This window comes from Oryzias latipes, chromosome 3 (genome assembly GCF_002234675.1).
Source record: "Oryzias latipes chromosome 3, ASM223467v1".
Classification (NCBI taxonomy): Eukaryota; Metazoa; Chordata; class Actinopteri; order Beloniformes; family Adrianichthyidae; genus Oryzias; species Oryzias latipes.
In genome coordinates, this window is record NC_019861.2 from 34,460,166 (window position 1) to 34,483,089 (window position 22,924).

A 22,924-nucleotide genomic window follows, 5' to 3' on the forward strand; every position below is an offset into this window, starting at 1 on the left:
CCGGTCTTTGCAGTGCTCTCAGTACTTGATTTGTCACTTATCCTTGTATATGACGCTACACCAATCTTCGTGGTTGTATAGTCATTGCTTTTTGTAACTGACTCCTCAATGATTTTCATACTTGACTCCTCACTGGTATTCCCTCTTGTACTCGACTCCTCAGTGGTCTTTGCTATCTTTGCTATTGACTTTGCAGTGCTTTCAATGCTTGAATCCTCACTGCTTTTTGTATTTGGTTCCTCACTAGTAGTTGTACTTGACTCCTCACTGGTATTCCTAATTGAATCCTTACTGCTACTTGTTAATGACTCTTCACGGCTTTTCGTACGTGACTCCTCACTGGTACTTGCAATGCTATCAGTAGTTAAATTGTTAGTGATCCTTCTGTTTGACCCTACACCGCTCTTTGTGGTTGGCATTTCACTGCTTTTTGTACTTGCGTCCTCACTGGTATTTGCAGTGCTCTCAGTAGTTGAATCGTTATTGATCCTTGTGTTTGACCCTACACCACTCTTGTTGGTTGGCTTCTCATTGCTCTTTGTATTTGACTCATCACTGGTATTCCCTCTTGTACTCAGCTCCTCAGTGGTCTTTGTACTTGATTCTATTTTGAAATCTACAATGCTCTTTGTACCTGACTCCTCAGTGGTATTCTCACTAGACTCCGCACCTCTTTTAGTACTTGACTCCTCACTGCCTATTGTTCGTGATCCCTCACTGTTATTTGTACTAAATTCCTCACTGCTTTTAGTACTTGACCCCTTACCGGTCTTTGCAGTGCTCTCAGTACTTGATTCGTCACTTATCCTTGTATATGACGCTACACCAATCTTCGTGGTTGGATAGTCATTGCTTTTTGTAACTGACTCCTCAATGATTTTCGTACTTGACTCCTCACTGGTATTCTTTCTTGTACTCAGCTCCTCAGTGGTCTTTGTACTTGATTCTATTTTGAAATCTACAATGCTCTTTGTACCTGACTCCTCAGTGGTATTCTCACTAGACTCCGCACCTCTTTTAGTACTTGACTCCTCACTGCCTATTGTTCGTGATCCCTCACTGTTATTTGTACTAAATTCCTCACTGCTTTTAGTACTTGACCCGTTACCGGTCTTTGCAGTGCTCTCAGTACTTGATTTGTCACTTATCCTTGTATATGACGCTACACCAATCTTCGTGGTTGGATAGTCATTGCTTTTTGTAACTGACTCCTCAATGATTTTCGTACTTGACTCCTCACTGGTATTCCTTCTTGTACTCAGCTCCTCAGTGGTCTTTGTACTTGATTCTATTTTGAAATCTACAATGCTCTTTGTACCCGACTCCTCAGTGGTATTCTCACTAGACTCCGCACCTCTTTTAGTACTTGACTCCTCACTGCCTATTGTTCGTGATCCCTCACTGTTATTTGTACTAAACTCCTCACTGCTTTTAGTACTTGACCCTTTACCGGTCTTTGCAGTGCTCTCAGTACTTGATTCGTCACTTATCCTTGTATATGACGCTACACCAATCTTCGTGGTTGTATAGTCATTGCTTTTTGTAACTGACTCCTCAATGATTTTCGTACTTGACTCCTCACTGGTATTCCCTCTTGTACTCGACTCCTCAGTGGTCTTTGCTATCTTTGCTATTGACTTTGCAGTGCTTTCAATGCTTGAATCCTCACTGCTTTTTGTACTTGGTTCCTCACTAGTAGTTGTACTTGACTCCTCACTGGTATTCCTAATTGAATCCTTACTGCTACTTGTTAATGACTCTTCACGGCTTTTCGTACGTGACTCCTCACTGGTACTTGCAATGCTATCAGTAGTTAAATTGTTAGTGATCCTTCTGTTTGACCCTATACCGCTCTTTGTGGTTGGCATTTCACTGCTTTTTGTACTTGCGTCCTCACTGGTATTTGCAGTGCTCTCAGTAGTTGAATCGTTATTGATCCTTGTGTTTGACCCTACACCACTCTTGGTGGTTGGCTTCTCATTGCTTTTTGTATTTGACTCATCACTGGTATTCCCTCTTGTACTCAGCTCCTCAGTGGTCTTTGTACTTGATTCTATTTTGAAATCTACAATGCTCTTTGTACCTGACTCCTCAGTGGTATTCTCACTAGACTCCGCACCTCTTTTAGTACTTGACTCCTCACTGCCTATTGTTCGTGATCCCTCACTGTTATTTGTACTAAACTCCTCACTGCTTTTAGTACTTGACCTGTTACCGGTCTTTGCAGTGCTCTCAGTACTTGATTTGTCACTTATCCTTGTATATGACGCTACACCAATCTTCGTGGTTGGATAGTCATTGCTTTTTGTACCTGACTCCTCAATGATTTTCGTACTTGACTCCTCACTGGTATTCCCTCTTGTACTCGACTCCTCCGTGGTCTTTGCTATCTTTGCTATTGACTTTGCAGTGCTTTCAATACTTGAATCCTCACTGCTTTTTGTACTTGGTTCCTCACTAGTAGTTGTACTTGACTCCTCACTGGTATTCCTAATTGAATCCTTACTGCTACTTGTTAATGACTCTTCACGGCTTTTCGTACGTGACTCCTCACTGGTACTTGCAATGCCATCAGTAGTTAAATTGTTACTGATCCTTCTGTTTGACCCTACACCACTCTTTGTGGTTGGCATTTCACTGCTTTTTGTACTTGACTCCTCACTGGTATTCCTTCTTGTACTCAGCTCCTCAGTGGTCTTTGTACTTGATTCTATTTTGAAATCTACAATGCTCTTTGTACCTGACTCCTCAGTGGTATTCTTACTAGACTCCGCACCTCTTTTAGTACTTGACACCTCACTGCCTATTATTCGTGATCCCTCACTGTTATTTGTACTAAACTCCTCACTGCTTTTAGTACTTGACCCCTTACCGGTCTTTGCAGTGCTTTCAGTACTTGATTTGACACTTATCCTTGTATATGACGCTACACCAATCTTTGTGGTTGGATAGTCATTGCTTTTTGTAACTGACTCCTCAATGATTTTCGTACTTGACTCCTCACTGGTATTCCCTCTTGTACTCGACTCCTCAGTGGTCTTTGCTATTGACTTTGCAGTGCTCTTAATACTTGAATCCTCACTGCTCCTTGTACTTGTCTCTCTAGGACTGTTTGTGCTTGACTCCTTACTGCATTTCATACTTGACTCCTCACTGCTTTTTGTACTTGGTTCCTCACTAGTAGTTGTACTTGACTCCTCACTGGTATTCCTAATTGAATCCTTACTGCTACTTGTTATTGACTCTTTATTGCTTTTCGTACGTGACTCCTCACTGGTACTTGCAGTGCTATCAGTAGTTAAATCGTTACTGATCCTTCTGTGTGACCCTACACCATTCTTTGTGGTTGGCATTTCACTGATTTTTGTACTTGACTCCTCACTGGTATTTGCAGTGCTCTCAGTAGTTGAATCGTTATTAATCCTTGTGTTTGACCCTACACCACTCTTGGTGGTTGGCTTCTCATTGCTTTTTGTATTTGACTCATCACTGGTATTCCCTCTTGTACTCAGCTCCTCAGTGGTCTTTGTACTTGATTGTATTTTGAAATCGACAATGCTCTTTGTACCTGACTCCTCAGTGGTATTCTCACTAGACTCCGCACCTCTTTTAGTACTTGACTCCTCACTGCCTATTGTTCGTGATCCCTCACTGTTATTTGTACTAAACTCCTCACTGCTTTTAGTACTTGACCCTTTACCGGTCTTTGCAGTGCTCTCAGTACTTGATTTGTCACTTATCCTTGTATATGACGCTACACCAATCTTCGTGGTTGTATAGTCATTGCTTTTTGTAACTGACTCCTCAATGATTTTCATACTTGACTCCTCACTGGTATTCCCTCTTGTACTCGACTCCTCAGTGGTCTTTGCTATCTTTGCTATTGACTTTGCAGTGCTTTCAATGCTTGAATCCTCACTGCTTTTTGTATTTGGTTCCTCACTAGTAGTTGTACTTGACTCCTCACTGGTATTCCTAATTGAATCCTTACTGCTACTTGTTAATGACTCTTCACGGCTTTTCGTACGTGACTCCTCACTGGTACTTGCAATGCTATCAGTAGTTAAATTGTTAGTGATCCTTCTGTTTGACCCTACACCGCTCTTTGTGGTTGGCATTTCACTGCTTTTTGTACTTGCGTCCTCACTGGTATTTGCAGTGCTCTCAGTAGTTGAATCGTTATTGATCCTTGTGTTTGACCCTACACCACTCTTGTTGGTTGGCTTCTCATTGCTCTTTGTATTTGACTCATCACTGGTATTCCCTCTTGTACTCAGCTCCTCAGTGGTCTTTGTACTTGATTCTATTTTGAAATCTACAATGCTCTTTGTACCTGACTCCTCAGTGGTATTCTCACTAGACTCCGCACCTCTTTTAGTACTTGACTCCTCACTGCCTATTGTTCGTGATCCCTCACTGTTATTTGTACTAAATTCCTCACTGCTTTTAGTACTTGACCCCTTACCGGTCTTTGCAGTGCTCTCAGTACTTGATTCGTCACTTATCCTTGTATATGACGCTACACCAATCTTCGTGGTTGGATAGTCATTGCTTTTTGTAACTGACTCCTCAATGATTTTCGTACTTGACTCCTCACTGGTATTCTTTCTTGTACTCAGCTCCTCAGTGGTCTTTGTACTTGATTCTATTTTGAAATCTACAATGCTCTTTGTACCTGACTCCTCAGTGGTATTCTCACTAGACTCCGCACCTCTTTTAGTACTTGACTCCTCACTGCCTATTGTTCGTGATCCCTCACTGTTATTTGTACTAAATTCCTCACTGCTTTTAGTACTTGACCCGTTACCGGTCTTTGCAGTGCTCTCAGTACTTGATTTGTCACTTATCCTTGTATATGACGCTACACCAATCTTCGTGGTTGGATAGTCATTGCTTTTTGTAACTGACTCCTCAATGATTTTCGTACTTGACTCCTCACTGGTATTCCTTCTTGTACTCAGCTCCTCAGTGGTCTTTGTACTTGATTCTATTTTGAAATCTACAATGCTCTTTGTACCCGACTCCTCAGTGGTATTCTCACTAGACTCCGCACCTCTTTTAGTACTTGACTCCTCACTGCCTATTGTTCGTGATCCCTCACTGTTATTTGTACTAAACTCCTCACTGCTTTTAGTACTTGACCCTTTACCGGTCTTTGCAGTGCTCTCAGTACTTGATTCGTCACTTATCCTTGTATATGACGCTACACCAATCTTCGTGGTTGTATAGTCATTGCTTTTTGTAACTGACTCCTCAATGATTTTCGTACTTGACTCCTCACTGGTATTCCCTCTTGTACTCGACTCCTCAGTGGTCTTTGCTATCTTTGCTATTGACTTTGCAGTGCTTTCAATGCTTGAATCCTCACTGCTTTTTGTACTTGGTTCCTCACTAGTAGTTGTACTTGACTCCTCACTGGTATTCCTAATTGAATCCTTACTGCTACTTGTTAATGACTCTTCACGGCTTTTCGTACGTGACTCCTCACTGGTACTTGCAATGCTATCAGTAGTTAAATTGTTAGTGATCCTTCTGTTTGACCCTATACCGCTCTTTGTGGTTGGCATTTCACTGCTTTTTGTACTTGCGTCCTCACTGGTATTTGCAGTGCTCTCAGTAGTTGAATCGTTATTGATCCTTGTGTTTGACCCTACACCACTCTTGGTGGTTGGCTTCTCATTGCTTTTTGTATTTGACTCATCACTGGTATTCCCTCTTGTACTCAGCTCCTCAGTGGTCTTTGTACTTGATTCTATTTTGAAATCTACAATGCTCTTTGTACCTGACTCCTCAGTGGTATTCTCACTAGACTCCGCACCTCTTTTAGTACTTGACTCCTCACTGCCTATTGTTCGTGATCCCTCACTGTTATTTGTACTAAACTCCTCACTGCTTTTAGTACTTGACCTGTTACCGGTCTTTGCAGTGCTCTCAGTACTTGATTTGTCACTTATCCTTGTATATGACGCTACACCAATCTTCGTGGTTGGATAGTCATTGCTTTTTGTACCTGACTCCTCAATGATTTTCGTACTTGACTCCTCACTGGTATTCCCTCTTGTACTCGACTCCTCCGTGGTCTTTGCTATCTTTGCTATTGACTTTGCAGTGCTTTCAATACTTGAATCCTCACTGCTTTTTGTACTTGGTTCCTCACTAGTAGTTGTACTTGACTCCTCACTGGTATTCCTAATTGAATCCTTACTGCTACTTGTTAATGACTCTTCACGGCTTTTCGTACGTGACTCCTCACTGGTACTTGCAATGCCATCAGTAGTTAAATTGTTACTGATCCTTCTGTTTGACCCTACACCACTCTTTGTGGTTGGCATTTCACTGCTTTTTGTACTTGACTCCTCACTGGTATTCCTTCTTGTACTCAGCTCCTCAGTGGTCTTTGTACTTGATTCTATTTTGAAATCTACAATGCTCTTTGTACCTGACTCCTCAGTGGTATTCTTACTAGACTCCGCACCTCTTTTAGTACTTGACACCTCACTGCCTATTATTCGTGATCCCTCACTGTTATTTGTACTAAACTCCTCACTGCTTTTAGTACTTGACCCCTTACCGGTCTTTGCAGTGCTTTCAGTACTTGATTTGACACTTATCCTTGTATATGACGCTACACCAATCTTTGTGGTTGGATAGTCATTGCTTTTTGTAACTGACTCCTCAATGATTTTCGTACTTGACTCCTCACTGGTATTCCCTGTTGTACTCGACTCCTCAGTGGTCTTTGCTATTGACTTTGCAGTGCTCTCAATACTTGAATCCTCACTGCTCCTTGTACTTGTCTCTCTATGACTGTTTGTGCTTGACTCCTTACTGCTTTTCATACTTGACTCCTCATTGCTTTTTGTACTTGTTTCCTCACTAGTAGTTGTACTTGACTCCTCACTGGTATTCCTAATTGAATCCTTACTGCTACTTGTTATTGACTGTTCACGGCTTTTCGTACGTGACTCCTCACTGGTACTTGCAGTGCTATCAGTAGTTAAATTGTTACTGATCCTTCTGTTTGACCCTACACCACTCTTTGTGGTTGGCATTTCACTGCTTTTTGTACTTGATTCCTCACTGGTATTTGCAGTGCTCTCAGTAGTTGAATCGTTATTGATCCTTGTGTTTGACCCTACACCACTCTTGTTGGTTGGCTTCTCATTGCTCTTTGTATTTGACTCATCACTGGTATTCCCTCTTGTACTCAGCTCCTCAGTGGTCTTTGTACTTGATTCTATTTTGAAATCTACAATGCTCTTTGTACCTGACTCCTCAGTGGTATTCTCACTAGACTCCGCACCTCTTTTAGTACTTGACTCCTCACTGCCTATTGTTCGTGATCCCTCACTGTTATTTGTACTAAATTCCTCACTGCTTTTAGTACTTGACCCCTTACCGGTCTTTGCAGTGCTCTCAGTACTTGATTTGTCACTTATCCTTGTATATGACGCTACACCAATCTTTGTGGTTGGATAGTCATTGCTTTTTGTAACTGACTCCTCAATGATTTTCGTACTTGACTCCTCACTGGTATTCCTTCTTGTACTCAGCTCCTCAGTGGTCTTTGTACTTGATTCTATTTTGAAATCTACAATGCTCTTTGTACCCGACTGCTCAGTGGTATTCTCACTAGACTCCGCACCTCTTTTAGTACTTGACTCCTCACTGCCTATTGTTCGTGATCCCTCACTGTTATTTGTACTAAACTCCTCACTGCTTTTAGTACTTGACCCCTTACCGGTCTTTGCAGTGCTCTCAGTACTTGATTTGTCACTTATCCTTGTATATGACGCTACACCAATCTTCGTGGTTGGATAGTCATTGCTTTTTGTAACTGACTCCTCAATGATTTTCGTACTTGACTCCTCACTGGTATTCCTTCTTGTACTCAGCTCCTCAGTGGTCTTTGTACTTGATTCTATTTTGAAATCTACAATGCTCTTTGTACCTGACTCCTCAGTGGTATTCTCACTAGACTCCGCACCTCTTTTAGTACTTGACTCCTCACTGCCTATTGTTCGTGATCCCTCACTGTTATTTGTACTAAACTCCTCACTGCTTTTAGTACTTGACCCTTTACCGGTCTTTGCAGTGCTCTCAGTACTTGATTTGTCACTTATCCTTGTATATGACGCTACACCAATCTTTGTGGTTGGATAGTCATTGCTTTTTGTAACTGACTCCTCAATGATTTTCGTACTTGACTCCTCACTGGTATTCCCTCTTGTACTCGACTCCTCAGTGGTCTTTGCTATTGACTTTGCAGTGCTCTCAATACTTGAATCCTCACTGCTCCTTGTACTCTTCTCTCTATGACTGTTTGTGCTTGACTCCTTACTGCTTTTCATACTTGACTCCTCATTGCTTTTTGTACTTGTTTCCTCACTAGTAGTTGTACTTGACTCCTCACTGGTATTCCTAATTGAATCCTTACTGCTACTTGTTATTGACTGTTCACGGCTTTTCGTACGTGACTCCTCACTGGTACTTGCAGTGCTATCAGTAGTTAAATTGTTAGTGATCCTTCTGTTTGACCCTACACCAATCTTTGTGGTTGGCATTTCACTGCTTTTTGTACTTGACTCCTCACTGGTATTTGCAGTGCTCTCAGTAGTTGAATCGTTATTGATCCTTGTGTTTGACCCTACACCACTCTTGTTGGTTGGCTTCTCATTGCTCTTTGTATTTGACTCATCACTGGTATTCCCTCTTGTACTCAGCTCCTCAGTGGTCTTTGTACTTGATTCTATTTTGAAATCTACAATGCTCTTTGTACCTGACTCCTCAGTGGTATTCTCACTAGACTCCGCACCTCTTTTAGTACTTGACTCCTCACTGCCTATTGTTCGTGATCCCTCACTGTTATTTGTACTAAACTCCTCACTGCTTTTAGTACTTGACCCCTTACCGGTCTTTGCAGTGCTCTCAGTACTTGATTTGTCACTTATCCTTGTATATGACGCTACACCAATCTTCGTGGTTGGATAGTCATTGCTTTTTGTACCTGACTCCTCAATGATTTTCGTACTTGACTCCTCACTGGTATTCCCTCTTGTACTCGACTCCTCAGTGGTCTTTGCTATCTTTGCTTTTGACTTTGCAGTGCGTTCAATGCTTGAATCCTCACTGCTTTTTGTACTTGGTTCCTCACTAGTAGTTGTACTTGACTCCTCACTGGTATTCCTAATTGAATCCTTACTGCTACTTGTTAATGACTCTTCACGGCTTTTCGTACGTGACTCCTCACTGGTACTTGCAATGCTATCAGTAGTTAAATTGTTAGTGATCCTTCTGTTTGACCCTACACCGCTCTTTGTGGTTGGCATTTCACTGCTTTTTGTACTTGCGTCCTCACTGGTATTTGCAGTGCTCTCAGTAGTTGAATCGTTATTGATCCTTGTGTTTGACCCTACACCACTCTTGGTGGTTGGCTTCTCATTGCTTTTTGTATTTGACTCATCACTGGTATTCCCTCTTGTACTCAGCTCCTCAGTGGTCTTTGTACTTGATTCTATTTTGAAATCTACAATGCTCTTTGTACCTGACTCCTCAGTGGTATTCTCACTAGACTCCGCACCTCTTTTAGTACTTGACACCTCACTGCCTATTGTTCGTGATCCCTCACTGTTATTTGTACTAAACTCCTCACTGCTTTTAGTACTTGACCCCTTACCGGTCTTTGCAGTGCTCTCAGTACTTGATTTGTCACTTATCCTTGTATATGACGCTACACCAATCTTTGTGGTTGGATAGTCATTGCTTTTTGTAACTGACTCCTCAATGATTTTCGTACTTGACTCCTCACTGGTATTCCCTCTTGTACTCGACTCCTCAGTGGTCTTTGCTATTGACTTGGCAGTGCTCTCAATACTTGAATCCTCACTGCTCCTTGCACTTGTCTCTCTAAGACTGTTTGTGCTTGACTCCTTACTGCTTTTCATACTTGACTCCTCATTGCTTTTTGTACTTGTTTCCTCACTAGTAGTTGTACTTGACTCCTCACTGGTATTCCTAATTGAATCCTTACTGCTACTTGTTAATGACTCTTCACGGCTTTTCGTACGTGACTCCTCACTGGTACTTGCAATGCCATCAGTAGTTAAATTGTTACTGATCCTTCTGTTTGACCCTACACCACTCTTTGTGGTTGGCATTTCACTGCTTTTTGTACTTGCGTCCTCACTGGTATTTGCAGTGCTCTCAGTAGTTGAATCGTTATTGATCATTGTGTTTGACCCTACACCACTCTTGGTGGTTGGCTTCTCATTGCTTTTTGTATTTGACTCATCACTGGTATTCCCTCTTGTACTCAGCTCCTCAGTGGTCTTTGTACTTGATTCTATTTTGAAATCTACAATGCTCTTTGTACTTGACTCCTCACTGGTATTTGCAGTGCTCTCAGTAGTTGAATCGTTATTAATCCTTGTGTTTGACCCTACACCAATCTTTGTGGTTGCCGTCCCATTGCTTTTTGTACCTGACTTCCCACTGCTTTTCGTACTTGATTCCTCATTTCCTCTTGTACTTGACTGCTCACTGGTCTTTGAGGTTGATTCTGAATTCAAGTCTAAATTGCTCTTTGTGTTTTTTTCTTCACTGCTGAATGTAGTTAAGTCCTCACTGGTCTTTGCTGTTGACTTTGCAGTGCTCGCAATACTTGAATCCTCACTGCTCCTTGAACTTGTCTCTCTAGGACTGTTTGTGTTTGACCCCTTACTGCTTTTTGTACTTGACTCCTCACTGGTATTTGCAGTGCTCTCAGTAGTTGAATCGTTATTGATCCTTGTGTTTGACCCTACACCACTCTTTGTGGTTGGCTTCTCATTGTTTTTTGTATTTGACTCCTCACTGGTACTTGCAGTGCTATCAGTAGTTAAATTGTTACTGATCCTTCTGTTTGACCCTACACCACTCTTTGTGGTTGGCATTTCACTGCTTTTTGTACTTGACTCCTCACTGGTATTTGCAGTGCTCTCAGTAGTTGAATCGTAATTGATCCTTGTGTTTGACCCTACACCACTCTTTGTGGTTGGCTTTTCACTGCTTTTTGACTCTTTCCTGGTAAATGTACTTGACTCGATACTGCTTTCTGTACTTGACTCTTCACTGATTTTCGTACTTGACTCCTTAATTGTCTTTGCAGTGTTATTAATAGTTGCATCGCAATTGATACTTGCATTTAACCCGACACAACTCTTTGTTGATGGCTTTTCATTGCTTTCTGTACCTGACTCCTCAGTGGTATTCTTACTAGACTCCGCACCTCTTTTAGTATTTGACTCCTCACTGCCTATTGTTCGTGATCCCTCACTATTATTTGTACTTAACTCCTCACGGGTTTTAGTACTTGACCCCTCACCGGTCTTTGCAGTGCTCTCAGTACTTGATTTGTCACTTATCCTTGTATATGACGCTACACCAATCTTCGTGGTTGGATAGTCATTGCTTTTTGTAACTGACTCCTCAATGATTTTCGTACTTGACTCCTCAATGGTATTCCCTCTTGTACTCGACTCCTCAGTGGTCTTTGCTATTGACTTTGCAGTGCTCTCAATACTTGAATCCTCACTGCTCCTTGTACTTGTCTCTCTAGGACTGTTTGTGCTTGACTCCTTACTGCTTTTCATACTTGACTCCACACTGCCTTCTGTACTTGGTTCCTCACTAGTATTTGTACTTAACTCATCACTGGTATTCCTAATTGAGTCCTTATTGCTTCTTGTTGTTGACTCTTCACTGCTTTTCGTACGTGACTCCTCACTTGTTCTTGCAGTGCTATCAGTAGTTAAATTGTCACTGTTTCTTGTGTTTGACCCTACACCACTCTTTGTGGTTGGTTTCTCATTGCTTTTTGTATATGACTCATCACTGGTATTCCCTCTTGTACTCAGCTCCTCAGTGGTTTTTGTACTTGATTCTGTATATAAATCTACAATGCTCTTTGTACGTGTTTCTTCACTGCTGTTTGTAGTTAATTCCTCGCTGGTGTTTGCATTTGACTTTGCAGTGCTCTTAACACTGGAATGCTCATGTCTTTTTGTACTTTTCTCTTCAAGGCTGTTTGTGTTTGACTGATCACTCGTATTTGCAGTGCTTTCAGTACTTGAATCATCATTGATACTTGCTTGTGACCCTACACCACTCTTTGTGGTTGGCTTCTCAATGCTTTTTGTAATTGACTTCTCACCGGTACTTGCAATGCTCTCAGTAGTTGAATCGTCATTGATTCTTGTTTTTAACCCTACATGACTCTTTGTGGTTCGTTTCTCATTTCTTGTCGAACTTGACTTCATATTTCTTCTTGTACCTGACTCCTCCTTGGTCATTGTAGTTGATTTTGTATTTAAGTTTTCAATGCTATTTGTACTTGTTTTTTCACTGCTGCTTGTAGTTAATTCCTCACTGGTCTTTTCAGTTGACTTTGCAGTGCTCTTAACAATTGAATCTTGATTGCTTTTTGTATTTGACTCTTCACTGATTCTTGTTCTTGACTCCTTATTTGTCTTTGTTGTTGATTCTTCAGCACTACTTGTAGTTGATTCCTCAATGCAATCTTTTTTTGCCGTATCATTGCTGTTCATGGTTACCACCTGAACTGAACCCTCACAGCTTTTTGTATTATTGAAAGCCAGCAACCCACATAAAATGAAGATTATCATTCTGAAAAAAAAAAGAATGTAAATGTAGATGCATAGGCAGCAAAGGATTTAAAACTGAGAGACATTGTGTGTGTGTGTGTGTGTGTGTGTGTGTTTATATGTGTATATACACTGAACAAAAAATATAAACGCAACACTTTTGTTATTGCTCCCATTTTTTATGGTATGAACTTAAAGATGTGAAACATTTTCCACATACACAAAATAACCAGTTCTCTGAAATATTGTTCACAAATCTGTCTAAATATGTGATAGTGAGCACTTCTCCTTTGCCAAGACAATCCATCCCACCTCACAGGTGTGCCATATCAAGATGCTGATTAGACAGCATTATTATTGCACCGGTGTGCCTTAGACTGGTCACAAGAAAAGACCACTCTGAAATCTTCAGGTTTTTTTTATTGAGGGGGTCAGGGGACCCAGACAACCAGTCAGTATCTGGTGTGACCACCATTTGCCTCATGAAGTGCGACACATCTCCTTCGCATAGAGTTGATTAGGTTGTCTATTGTGGTCGTGGTGTTATGGTATGGGCAGGCATATGTTATGGGCGAAGAACACAGGTGCATTTTATTGATGGCATTTTGAATGTACAGAGATACCGTCATGAGATCCTGGGGCCCATTGTTGTGCCGTACCTCCAACACCATCACCTCATGTTGCAGCATGATAATGCATGGCCCCCTCTTGTAAGGATTTGTACACAATTCTTAGAAGCTGAAAACATCCCAGTTCTTGCATGGCCAGCATACTCACCAGACATGTCACCCATTGAGCATGTTTGGGATGCTCTGGATCGGCGCATACGACAGTGTGTTCCAGTTCCTGCCAATATCCAGCAACTTCGCACAGCCATTGAAGAAAAGTGGACCAACATTCCACAGGCCACAATAGAAAACCTGATCAACTCTATGCGAAGGAGATGTGTCACACTTCATGAGGCAAATGGTGGTTACACCAGATACTGACTGGTTGTCTGAGTCCCCTTACCCCTCAATAAAACAAAACTGAAGATTTCAGAGTGGCCTTTTCTTGTGGCCAGTCTAAGGCACACCTGTGCAATAATCATGCTATTTAATCAGCATCTTGATATGGCACACCTGTGAGGTGGGATGGATTGTCTTGGCAAAGGAGAAGTGCTCACTATCACATATTTAGACAGATTTGTGAACAATATTTCAGAGAACTGGTTATTTTGTGTATGTGGATTATGTTTCACATCTTTGAGTTCATACCATAAAAAATGGGAGCAATAACAAAAGTGTTGCGTTTATATTTTTGTTCAGTGTATATATATATATATACACTTAACACATATATACACACACATACATATATATTTATACACATATATACACACATACATATATATTTATACACATATATATATACAAACTGGACAATAGAAGATTTGACAAACTAGTGGTCTGATGAGTCTCCAATTCTGCTGCAATATTCGGAAGGTAGGGTTACAATTTGTTTCAACGGTTCAGGCTGGTGGTGGTGGAATCATGGTGTGGGGGATATTTTCTTTGCACACTTTGGGTCCCTTAGTACCAATTAATTCTGGTTCCAATTGACCATGTCCATCCCTTTATGACCACAGTAAACCATCTTATGATTGGCTACTTCTAGCAGGATAAGGTGCTGTGTCATAAAAATGGAATCATCTAAGACTGGTTTTTGTAACCCTTGTGCTATCCTAGGCACTTTAACATTGGGTGTTGGGTCATCTAGACCCACTAGACAGTGCACTGAACCTGTTTTCTTCAATGATTTGTGATATTCACTGGTGTCCATGGATTACATGAAATACTCTCCACCTTTATCCACCTTTGTCATGGTAGGGAGAACACGTCAATGGTCATCTTGACCCCATAGGATAGCACAAGGGTTACAATCCAAATATGTCCAGTTTGAATACGCCCTAAATGTCCTTCTTTTCTGACAAAGAAAAGAAATGAAAAAGCAATATAGGGGCCTATTTTATAAGATTATGAGTGGGTTTCAGTTTTTCCAGACGGAAATCCACTCATTATTTTTTGACATATTATTTGGACATATCATGCCCAAATCTAAACATCTGCCTGCAAATGATATTCGAATGATTCCACCAAAAGAGTCAAATTTATTTCCCCAGTATATCATTCTATGCTAAATGTTTAGACCTTTATTAACAATATAATACATGGATTAAATGTAATCTTTCCACCTTTACCCACCTTTGTTATGGTAGGTAGAACACGGGAATATAAGGGTGGGTTCACATGATAGCACAAGGGTTAACATGACAATGAATTCCCTGGACTCAAATGGCCTCCACAGTCACCCGATGTCAACCCAATAGATCATATTTGGGATGTGGTGGAACAGTAGATTGGCATCATAGATGTGCAGCCGACAAATATGCAGCAACTGTGTAATGCTATCATGTCAATATGGACCAAACTCTCTGAGAAATGTTTCTAGAACTTTGTTACATCGATGCCACCACGGATGAAGGCAGTTCTGAAAGAAAAAGCTGTCCAACCCAGTTCTCGCAAGGTGGATCTAATTAAGTGGCCAGTGAGTGCATTGTGTTCAAAACAATTTTCATAAATCATTTTTTTTCCAATTCATTCTATATAAATCATCCAAGTTTTTTTTTATAGCAAGAACCCAGTGGATTCATTAAAAGCCTTCATAAAATGTTCGTATTAATTTGATTTTTACTAAAGCAAATGGGTGACATCATTATTAGGTTTATAAAAAAAAGGTAGGGACCATGTGTCTGAATTGCATTAAAATCCAGGACACTGGACACTATATAGTTATATTCCCCGCTAATTTAGATTGTGCTCAAGTTCACTCACCCTTAGTGAACTATTAAGTTGTTCCTCATTTTTTCAGGGTATGCAAATGTCCAATTCCAAAATTCAGTGCTCCACGAAAAACCAGCGTGCATTAATGTTAATTAAACTGCCGAACAAAGACCACAGTGTAATATTGTGTTTAAATGATTTGTCCTTTTAAAGAAAATGTATATTTACCTTTGTGTAAATCAGTTTTATCTTCAAGACACAGTGGGGTTAAAAAGAGTCGTAGAATTTTTATATTTATTAGGATTTTACTTTTGGAAAACTGGTGACATCATGTTTGGCATTAGAAAAATAAAGTCATGAGCATGTGTTTCCGAATTGTAGAAAAATCCAGGACACTATATAGTTTTTTAGTAGGAGTACTGAAGGAATTCAGACGCAGCCTTGATGTGACTGAATTTAGAAAGTGCTCAAATGTCATGTAAAGAGACAAAAAGTGCAGGGAAAACCTGCATTTTTATTTGTGATGTATTTTTTTTCAAAAACTGAACTGAAAAATGTATACATAGACAGAATGTTATGGAAGGAAAATAAACTTAAAACTTTACACGGGCTAATGTTACTGCTTAGCTTTACAGTCAGCATTTACCCAATAAAGTTTAAACACACAAAGTGATTGTTTGCAGTTGTAGCATACCTACAAATTGGAACTTTGTGCCTTCTCAACCAATTTGATGGCAGGAAAAAACTTTACATAAGTCAGACATTTGATCAATGAATGCTAATATACATGTAAGTCTTTGTAAAATATAGCTAAAGCTTCATTAGTGAAAAAAAAAGATTAGTCTTCACTATGTGCTTGAATTCCAAACATTTTTATGTGGACAAAAGAGAAAATGAACATACCTTAAAGGATGCTGATGTCTTTACTGTAGGTCAACAGAGCACAAATGATGTGACAGCCAAACTTAAATAGCTGAATAAACGGAAGTTAGAGCTTTTTCAGCTGAACTATAAACAAATGACATTCAAAAGTACTCAAAATAACAAAGACATAACTGTACTTGCTAAACTATTTTTATATTTTTAATAAGTCCACTTCATCTTTGGGCTTATTTGCTATGCAAAAAAAAAAAGGAAAAAGAAAATGCACAACATGGCTTTGTGTAAGTGGCTAAACATTTTGGGGCTTAAACTTTCTTTTACACAACACGTGCACGGTTCTAAAGCGTTACCCAGTAGTCCAGTATTTATTCTTTCATTTCTGTTTGGTAAAAGGTGGTCTGCTTACCAATAATTTTATCGAAAAATACAAAAAAATGAAAGAGAAAAAGAAAATATAAGTTTTGGATTCACTGAACAACACACTACACCAATCAGGAAAGTAAAAGTAACAACAGTACTCTATAAACAATTAAGGTGGTGGACAAAATTGTTGGTACCCCTCAGTTAAAGAAAAAAAGTCCACAATGCTCACTGAAATGACTTGAAACGTTCAAAAGTAATAACTTAATATTTTGTTGCATAAACTTTTGAGGCAATTACTGCAAATAAACGGTTTCTGTGTTTGTCAATGAGCCTTCTGCACCTGTCCACAGGTATTTTGGCCCACTCCTCATGAGCTAACTGCTCCAGTTGTCTCAGGTTTGACGGGTGTCTTCTCCAAATGGCATGTTTCAGCTCCTTTCACAGATGTTCAATGGGATTCAGATCTGGGCTCATAGAGGGCCACTTCAGAATAGTCCAGGGGTCGGCAACCCATGGCTCCGGAGCCACGTGTGGCTCTTTCATCCATCTGTTGTGGCTCCCTGTGACCTTGGAAAATAATGCATATTTTATAATGATTAAATTTTATTTTAGTTTATTCATTTTTCATGGCATTTCAAAGGCGCTGATGGCTCAGCACGAAGCGCGTGCCACGTAAAAAACAGCTTCGTAATGAGATTGTATTTATCGGGCGAGACCTGCAGAGCTGATAGGTGGTGCGGCTTCAATAAACACTCCGATCTTCTGCTGGGAACTTGACGTACCGCGGGGCAGAGACTGATGACAGACTGAGAGTTCGTGCCAGCGTTGCCAGATAGAGTCACAGTTTTCCAGCCGAAAAGACATCTGAAAACCGCCAGACCCAGCCAAAAACCGCCCAACACAGCTTTTGTTGATGTTTTTTTTCGTACTGGACTGATAAAATAAAAGATTTTTCTAAATAAAAGTGTGAGGAAACTGGATTTTCTAGAAAGGACTGTATTAATAAAAATATTAGGTTGGTTCGTTCCCTTTTCAGTTTCCAGCACACAGAAATGAATGAATAATGACTCAGAGACAGTTACTTAGCTTTTGTGGAGGTTTTACTTCATCCAAACACGAAGGGGACAGACATATGAACATGGTGCATTCAAAGTCCGAACCAACGAGCTCAGGGATGGGCTTTGGTATAAAAACCCTACATTTGCATATTCAGAAGATCGTCCGATGGACCTCGTGTGAAAATCACGCCCACAGGTTACTGCTGGAGAGGAGCTCCAAGGCTAAAGTGAAGATAAGTCTGAGGCCTGCTAAGCAGAAAACACATGCACAGAAAAAGGGAGGATGAGAATAAACTGCGAAAACAATATCTTGGCTGTGCTGTCTTCAAATGTAATATAATTTTGAGATGACAATACATGCTCAGTGAATGCAGTTTAAACCATTAGTGTAATAAAAGTTAAAGGCAGTTTCTAACTATTCTTCACATACCCCCCTGTTTGTCATATCAAAATTATATATGGAAAGTCAGCAGAACTCCTGTCATCATCAACCATATACCATTTCACGAAGATTTTCAGTATAGGCAGCATATCGGCTCTGCATCGAAAACAAAAGTGTAGAGGTACATGTAAATACAAAAGAAAACATAAAATCAACGTGAATAAATGAGCATATCAGAGGTGGTAGGTGATACATGAGTGTTGATGCGAAAACCTCCAGGGCTAAACTTATACCATCTGTGTGAAACATTCATTGAGCAGTCAGGGAGGGCAAAACTCATCAACGGCTCTGTGCCCCTCAGCAGCCACCACTAAGGATACGCATGCATCACCAGTCCAAACCTCGGCACAATTTCGTTAATTAAAGTTACATAGAACCCGAAACAAATAAAGAAATAAATAAAATAAAAAAAATAAAAATCAAATCAAACAAAAGAAAAACAATAAAATAAATCTGTAAAGACCAGTTTCAACTGCGAGCGGATGCAAATTAGGTTAATTGTAGGCATAATGCTGATAGAGTTGGCCTAACAGCGATCATTCATTTGACACATGGAATCAAACAGGTGACAAAAAGAAAAAAGAAAAACAACACACAGAGGACCGGAGTGACTAGTTTTATCAGTACACTCCACCAGAAGTAAACCAATAAAGTGGGGACCCAGACCAGTAGGTGTCAGTCATCTGAGAAGAAATTTGTGATTTAAGGGACTTGACCTCACTGATGATGTAAGTGAGATCTCCAGAGGAAGAGGGAATAAAAGTACAAGATGAAACCACGAGGAACAGTTGGACCCATGTTAGCTGGTTCGAAGCTCACTGTAGCTGGAAGAGAGGAGCGCTAGAGGAAACACATCAGGGAGCGCCCCTCGCCAGGAGTGGTGTCACACTGCAGCGGCTCCGTAGTTGGGCTTCAACCAGGGATGTGTCTCAAAATGTCAGTCTGGTAGGCTCTCAGCAATGTACAGTGGCTTACGTGAATCCAGGAGGGTCAGTCAGCAATGTGTACTGCAGTTGGCATGGCGAGGAGAACCTTGAAGGGTCCTGTCCACCTCGGGTGTGACCAATCAGTCCGTTAAATGGTCTGCAGGAAAACCCGGTCACCGACAGAGGCCTTCTGGTGGGGATGCAGAGTCTGTGGGGAGGAGAGAGCTGGAGGCAGACTCAATGTTTCCTTTGTTCGCACAGCTTTCTTCAAACAATCATGTAAATCATCAATGGTGTCAGTAGAGCCAGGCATGAGAGTAGAAAAAAATCAGGAAAAAAAAAAAAAAAAAAAAAAGAAATTGTGAACAAACACATTGAAAGTGAAACAGACAAGAACTGCGTCTCATTTCAACAGCAGCATGAACAGGCTGATAACAGTTTGACTAATGGTAATGCTTGGACGGAAGGGAGTGCAGCATCTTCTGGAGAATTCGCACGAGAGAATCACAGGTGACATTGTTTCAACTATCAGCCGCGCAAACAGCTGCAGCTTACAGCGAGTGAGTGAGGGTGGGGGGCTGATCAGATAAGGTGGTGAGGTCCAGGGAGAGAAATAATTTTGCTAGAAACAGAAACTAAATGCCCCAAAAAATTTAACCTGTGCTTGGGCCAGCTGGAGTTTAGTTTTACCACACTTATTGCCCTGAGAGTTAAAACTTAAAAAAGAGTAGCAGACATGTCCATTAAAAAAAAAAAAAAAAAAATGTAAGGCGAGTGTGTGAACCAGAGATCCTCAGGAATGCTTATAAGGGGTCAATCCTGATTTACAAGCAGAAATGCAGGGACCTGATAAGTGGGGTCAGAAGGCTGCAATCAAACTTTTTATGAGCAGGGGAGAGTGAACTAAAAAAAAAAGGGAAGGCTGCACCAGCCATCCGAGTCTGATCATGTTTATACAAGAGGGAGGTCTGTCCTGCACAAACTGATCCACGTCTGCTTTGTAAGAAATGATACTTCCTATAGGTTTTTCTGAACATCTACCCTTGTCCATGTCCTAAACACTAAAATGCACACTAAAACACGTCCTATCTTCATTCTGAGAGCTGAGAAAGCTGTTACATCTGCTTACAACGGAGAAATCACCCCTCCTTTCTGCGAGTTCTCACGACACTCCTCTTCTAAAGTCGCGCACACAGCTCACGACACTCCTCACTCCTCTTCTAAAGTTTTAGCACACAGCTGACTCGTGCACGCACAGCACCCTTGCTGCAGGCGCTGCTCTGCTCAACATGCCCGCGCAGCAGTCAGGCTGCAGCCGTGTCTCTATTCCTCCCCCAAAGTTGATGCACGCACACACAAAGACACAGACACAGTCAACATAAAACCCTAGCAAGTAAAGAGAGGACAGACTTTCTGTGTGGCATACTCACTTCAAGCAATGAACCTCGCTATTTGATGAGGGACCTGACGACGCCGAGGGCACCACCGGATCCAGGGGCGAGGGGCCGCCGATCCTGAAGGCGGATGTTTCAATGCTGAGGCTGTGATCTCAGACCGAGCTCGGTTTTCGGGCAACCCCCCCCCCAGGGGTTCCAGCGATGTCCAAGGCGCGCCGGCCGGCTCAGAAGGACCAAATGTGAGGAAACTGGATTTTCTAGAAAGGACTGTATTAATAAAAATATTAGGTTGGTTCGTTCCCTTTTCAGTTTCCAGCACACAGAAATGAATGAATAATGACTCAGAGACAGTTACTTAGCTTTTGTGGAGGTTTTACTTCATCCAAACACGAAGGGGACAGACATATGAACATGGTGCATTCAAAGACCGAACCAACGAGCTCAGGGATGGGCTTTGGTATAAAAACCCTACATTTGCATATTCAGAAGATCGTCCGATGGACCTCGTGTGAAAATCACGCCCACAGGTTACTGCTGGAGAGGAGCTCCAAGGCTAAAGTGAAGATAAGTCTGAGGCCTGCTCAGCAGAAAACACATGCACAGAAAAAGGGAGGATGAGAATAAACTGTGAAAACAATATCTTGGCTGTGCTGTCTTCAAATGTAATATAATTTTGAGATGACAATACATGCTCAGTGAATGCAGTTTAAACCATTAGTGTAATAAAAGTTAAAGGCAGTTTCTAACTATTCTTCACAAAAAGATAGTTCAGACTTATAATAAAATGTGTACAATATTGGATATTTCTTCAGCTGGCCGCCTTCTTCCATTCATTTGCTTAACCCGCTATAACCTGCGTCCGGCTCTTTCATCTTTGTGCGGCGCTGGAGCGCCCGACTATCGTATTTTGCGCTCTCTGGGCAGGAAACACTGAGGAGCGCGGGGAAACCAACTCTCAGCTGCAGAGGATGTGAACAGGTAGAGAGGAAAAGCAGGAAAAGAGGTGGAGGAGGGGCTTTGGCTTCAAACTCTGTCAGAGAGATGCAAACACACGGGCGTCAGATTGTGAGACAGTGAGATTCCCTGTGGGAGTTGAAGCAGAGACTTTCTCTGGGATGATTTTATGAACTCAAACATGGAAACATGATTACCAAGTAGAACTCTTCAAAATAATAAACCTGATCTCTCCACATTCTCAGTGTCTACCATGCATTGATGAACACATCGCTCCATGCAGCGATCAGACCAGAAATAGTAGCTCCTCCCACACGCGGCCGCGGGATCATCCTTTTAAGAACATAATGTGCATGTCTGTGCTTCAGACGATGTCTGATTGGCCAATCTACATGTCAATCAAGTCCCGTACTTCTAAGTGAGGACTTTGATTGGCTGGTGGATTTTAAAGAAGTACTTTTTATATTTTTTAATCTTTTCTGGCCCGCGATCTACACTCATGTCATTGAAGATCGACCGGTCGATCGCGATCGACGTAATGAGCACCTTTGAATAATATATACATGCATAATATATATGATGATGTCAAAACGGGTTGTGGCTCCGGGTGCTTTCTTTTTTATTAGGGGCGGTCCCAAATGGCTCTTTGAGTAAAAAAGGTTGCCCACCCCTGGAATAGTCCAACGCTTTTCTCTTAGCCATTCTTGGTTGTTTTTGGCTGTGTGTTTTGGATCATTGTCCTGTTGGAAGACCCATGACCTGCGACTGGGACCAAGCTTTCTGACACTAGGCAGCACATTTCTATCCAGAATGCCTTGATAGTCTTGAGATTTAGTAATGGCTGATTTTGATTACTCAATTTTCAATAAATTTAAATTTATTGTTACTTTTGAACGTTTCAAGTCATTTCAGTGAGCATTGTGGACTTTTTTTCTTCAACTGAGGGGTACCAAGGATTTTGTCCACCACTGTAAAGGTGTCTGACGTTACAATTCAATGTTGTCATTTGTTTTTAACACTCGTGCTATTTCGAGCCCCACCCTGGCATTGACATGTTCTCCCTACCATGACAAAGGAGGACAAATTTAGGAACAAATAAATGAATGAATGAATGAATGAAAAGGTGGATAAAGGTGGAAAGATTTCATGTAATCCATGGACACCAGTGATGTTCACAAATCATTGAAGAAAAAAGGTTCAGCGCACTGTCTGGTGGGTCTAGATGACCCAACTCCCAATGTTAAAGTGGCTAGGATAGCACAAGGGTTACTATCTTTAAACTGTTGTCTGATTAAGCTAAATGTTTACCCTTCGTAGTTACTAGATATGCTTTTAACTGGTAAACAAGACTAAAAATTATGATCTAGTGCATTCTAAGATTTTACTGAAGATGTCAAATTGAAAAAACAAAAGCAAAACACATTTGTGTGACATTTCTG

The 22,924-nt window shown here is 41.0% G+C and overlaps 1 protein-coding gene across 1 annotated transcript; it reads right to left on the reverse strand.

The window, feature by feature from the left end:
• Positions 1-1,482: 1,482 nt before the first annotated feature.
• LOC111946707 (cell wall protein IFF6-like) lies at positions 1,483-2,633 on the reverse strand. Its single transcript, XM_023950470.1, has 2 exons — positions 1,571-2,633; positions 1,483-1,514 (listed from the first exon to the last, which is right to left on the reverse strand). The coding sequence occupies exons 1-2, from the start codon at positions 2,631-2,633 to the stop codon at positions 1,483-1,485; spliced, it is 1,095 nt and encodes a 364-aa protein (XP_023806238.1).
• Positions 2,634-22,924: the final 20,291 nt, after the last annotated feature.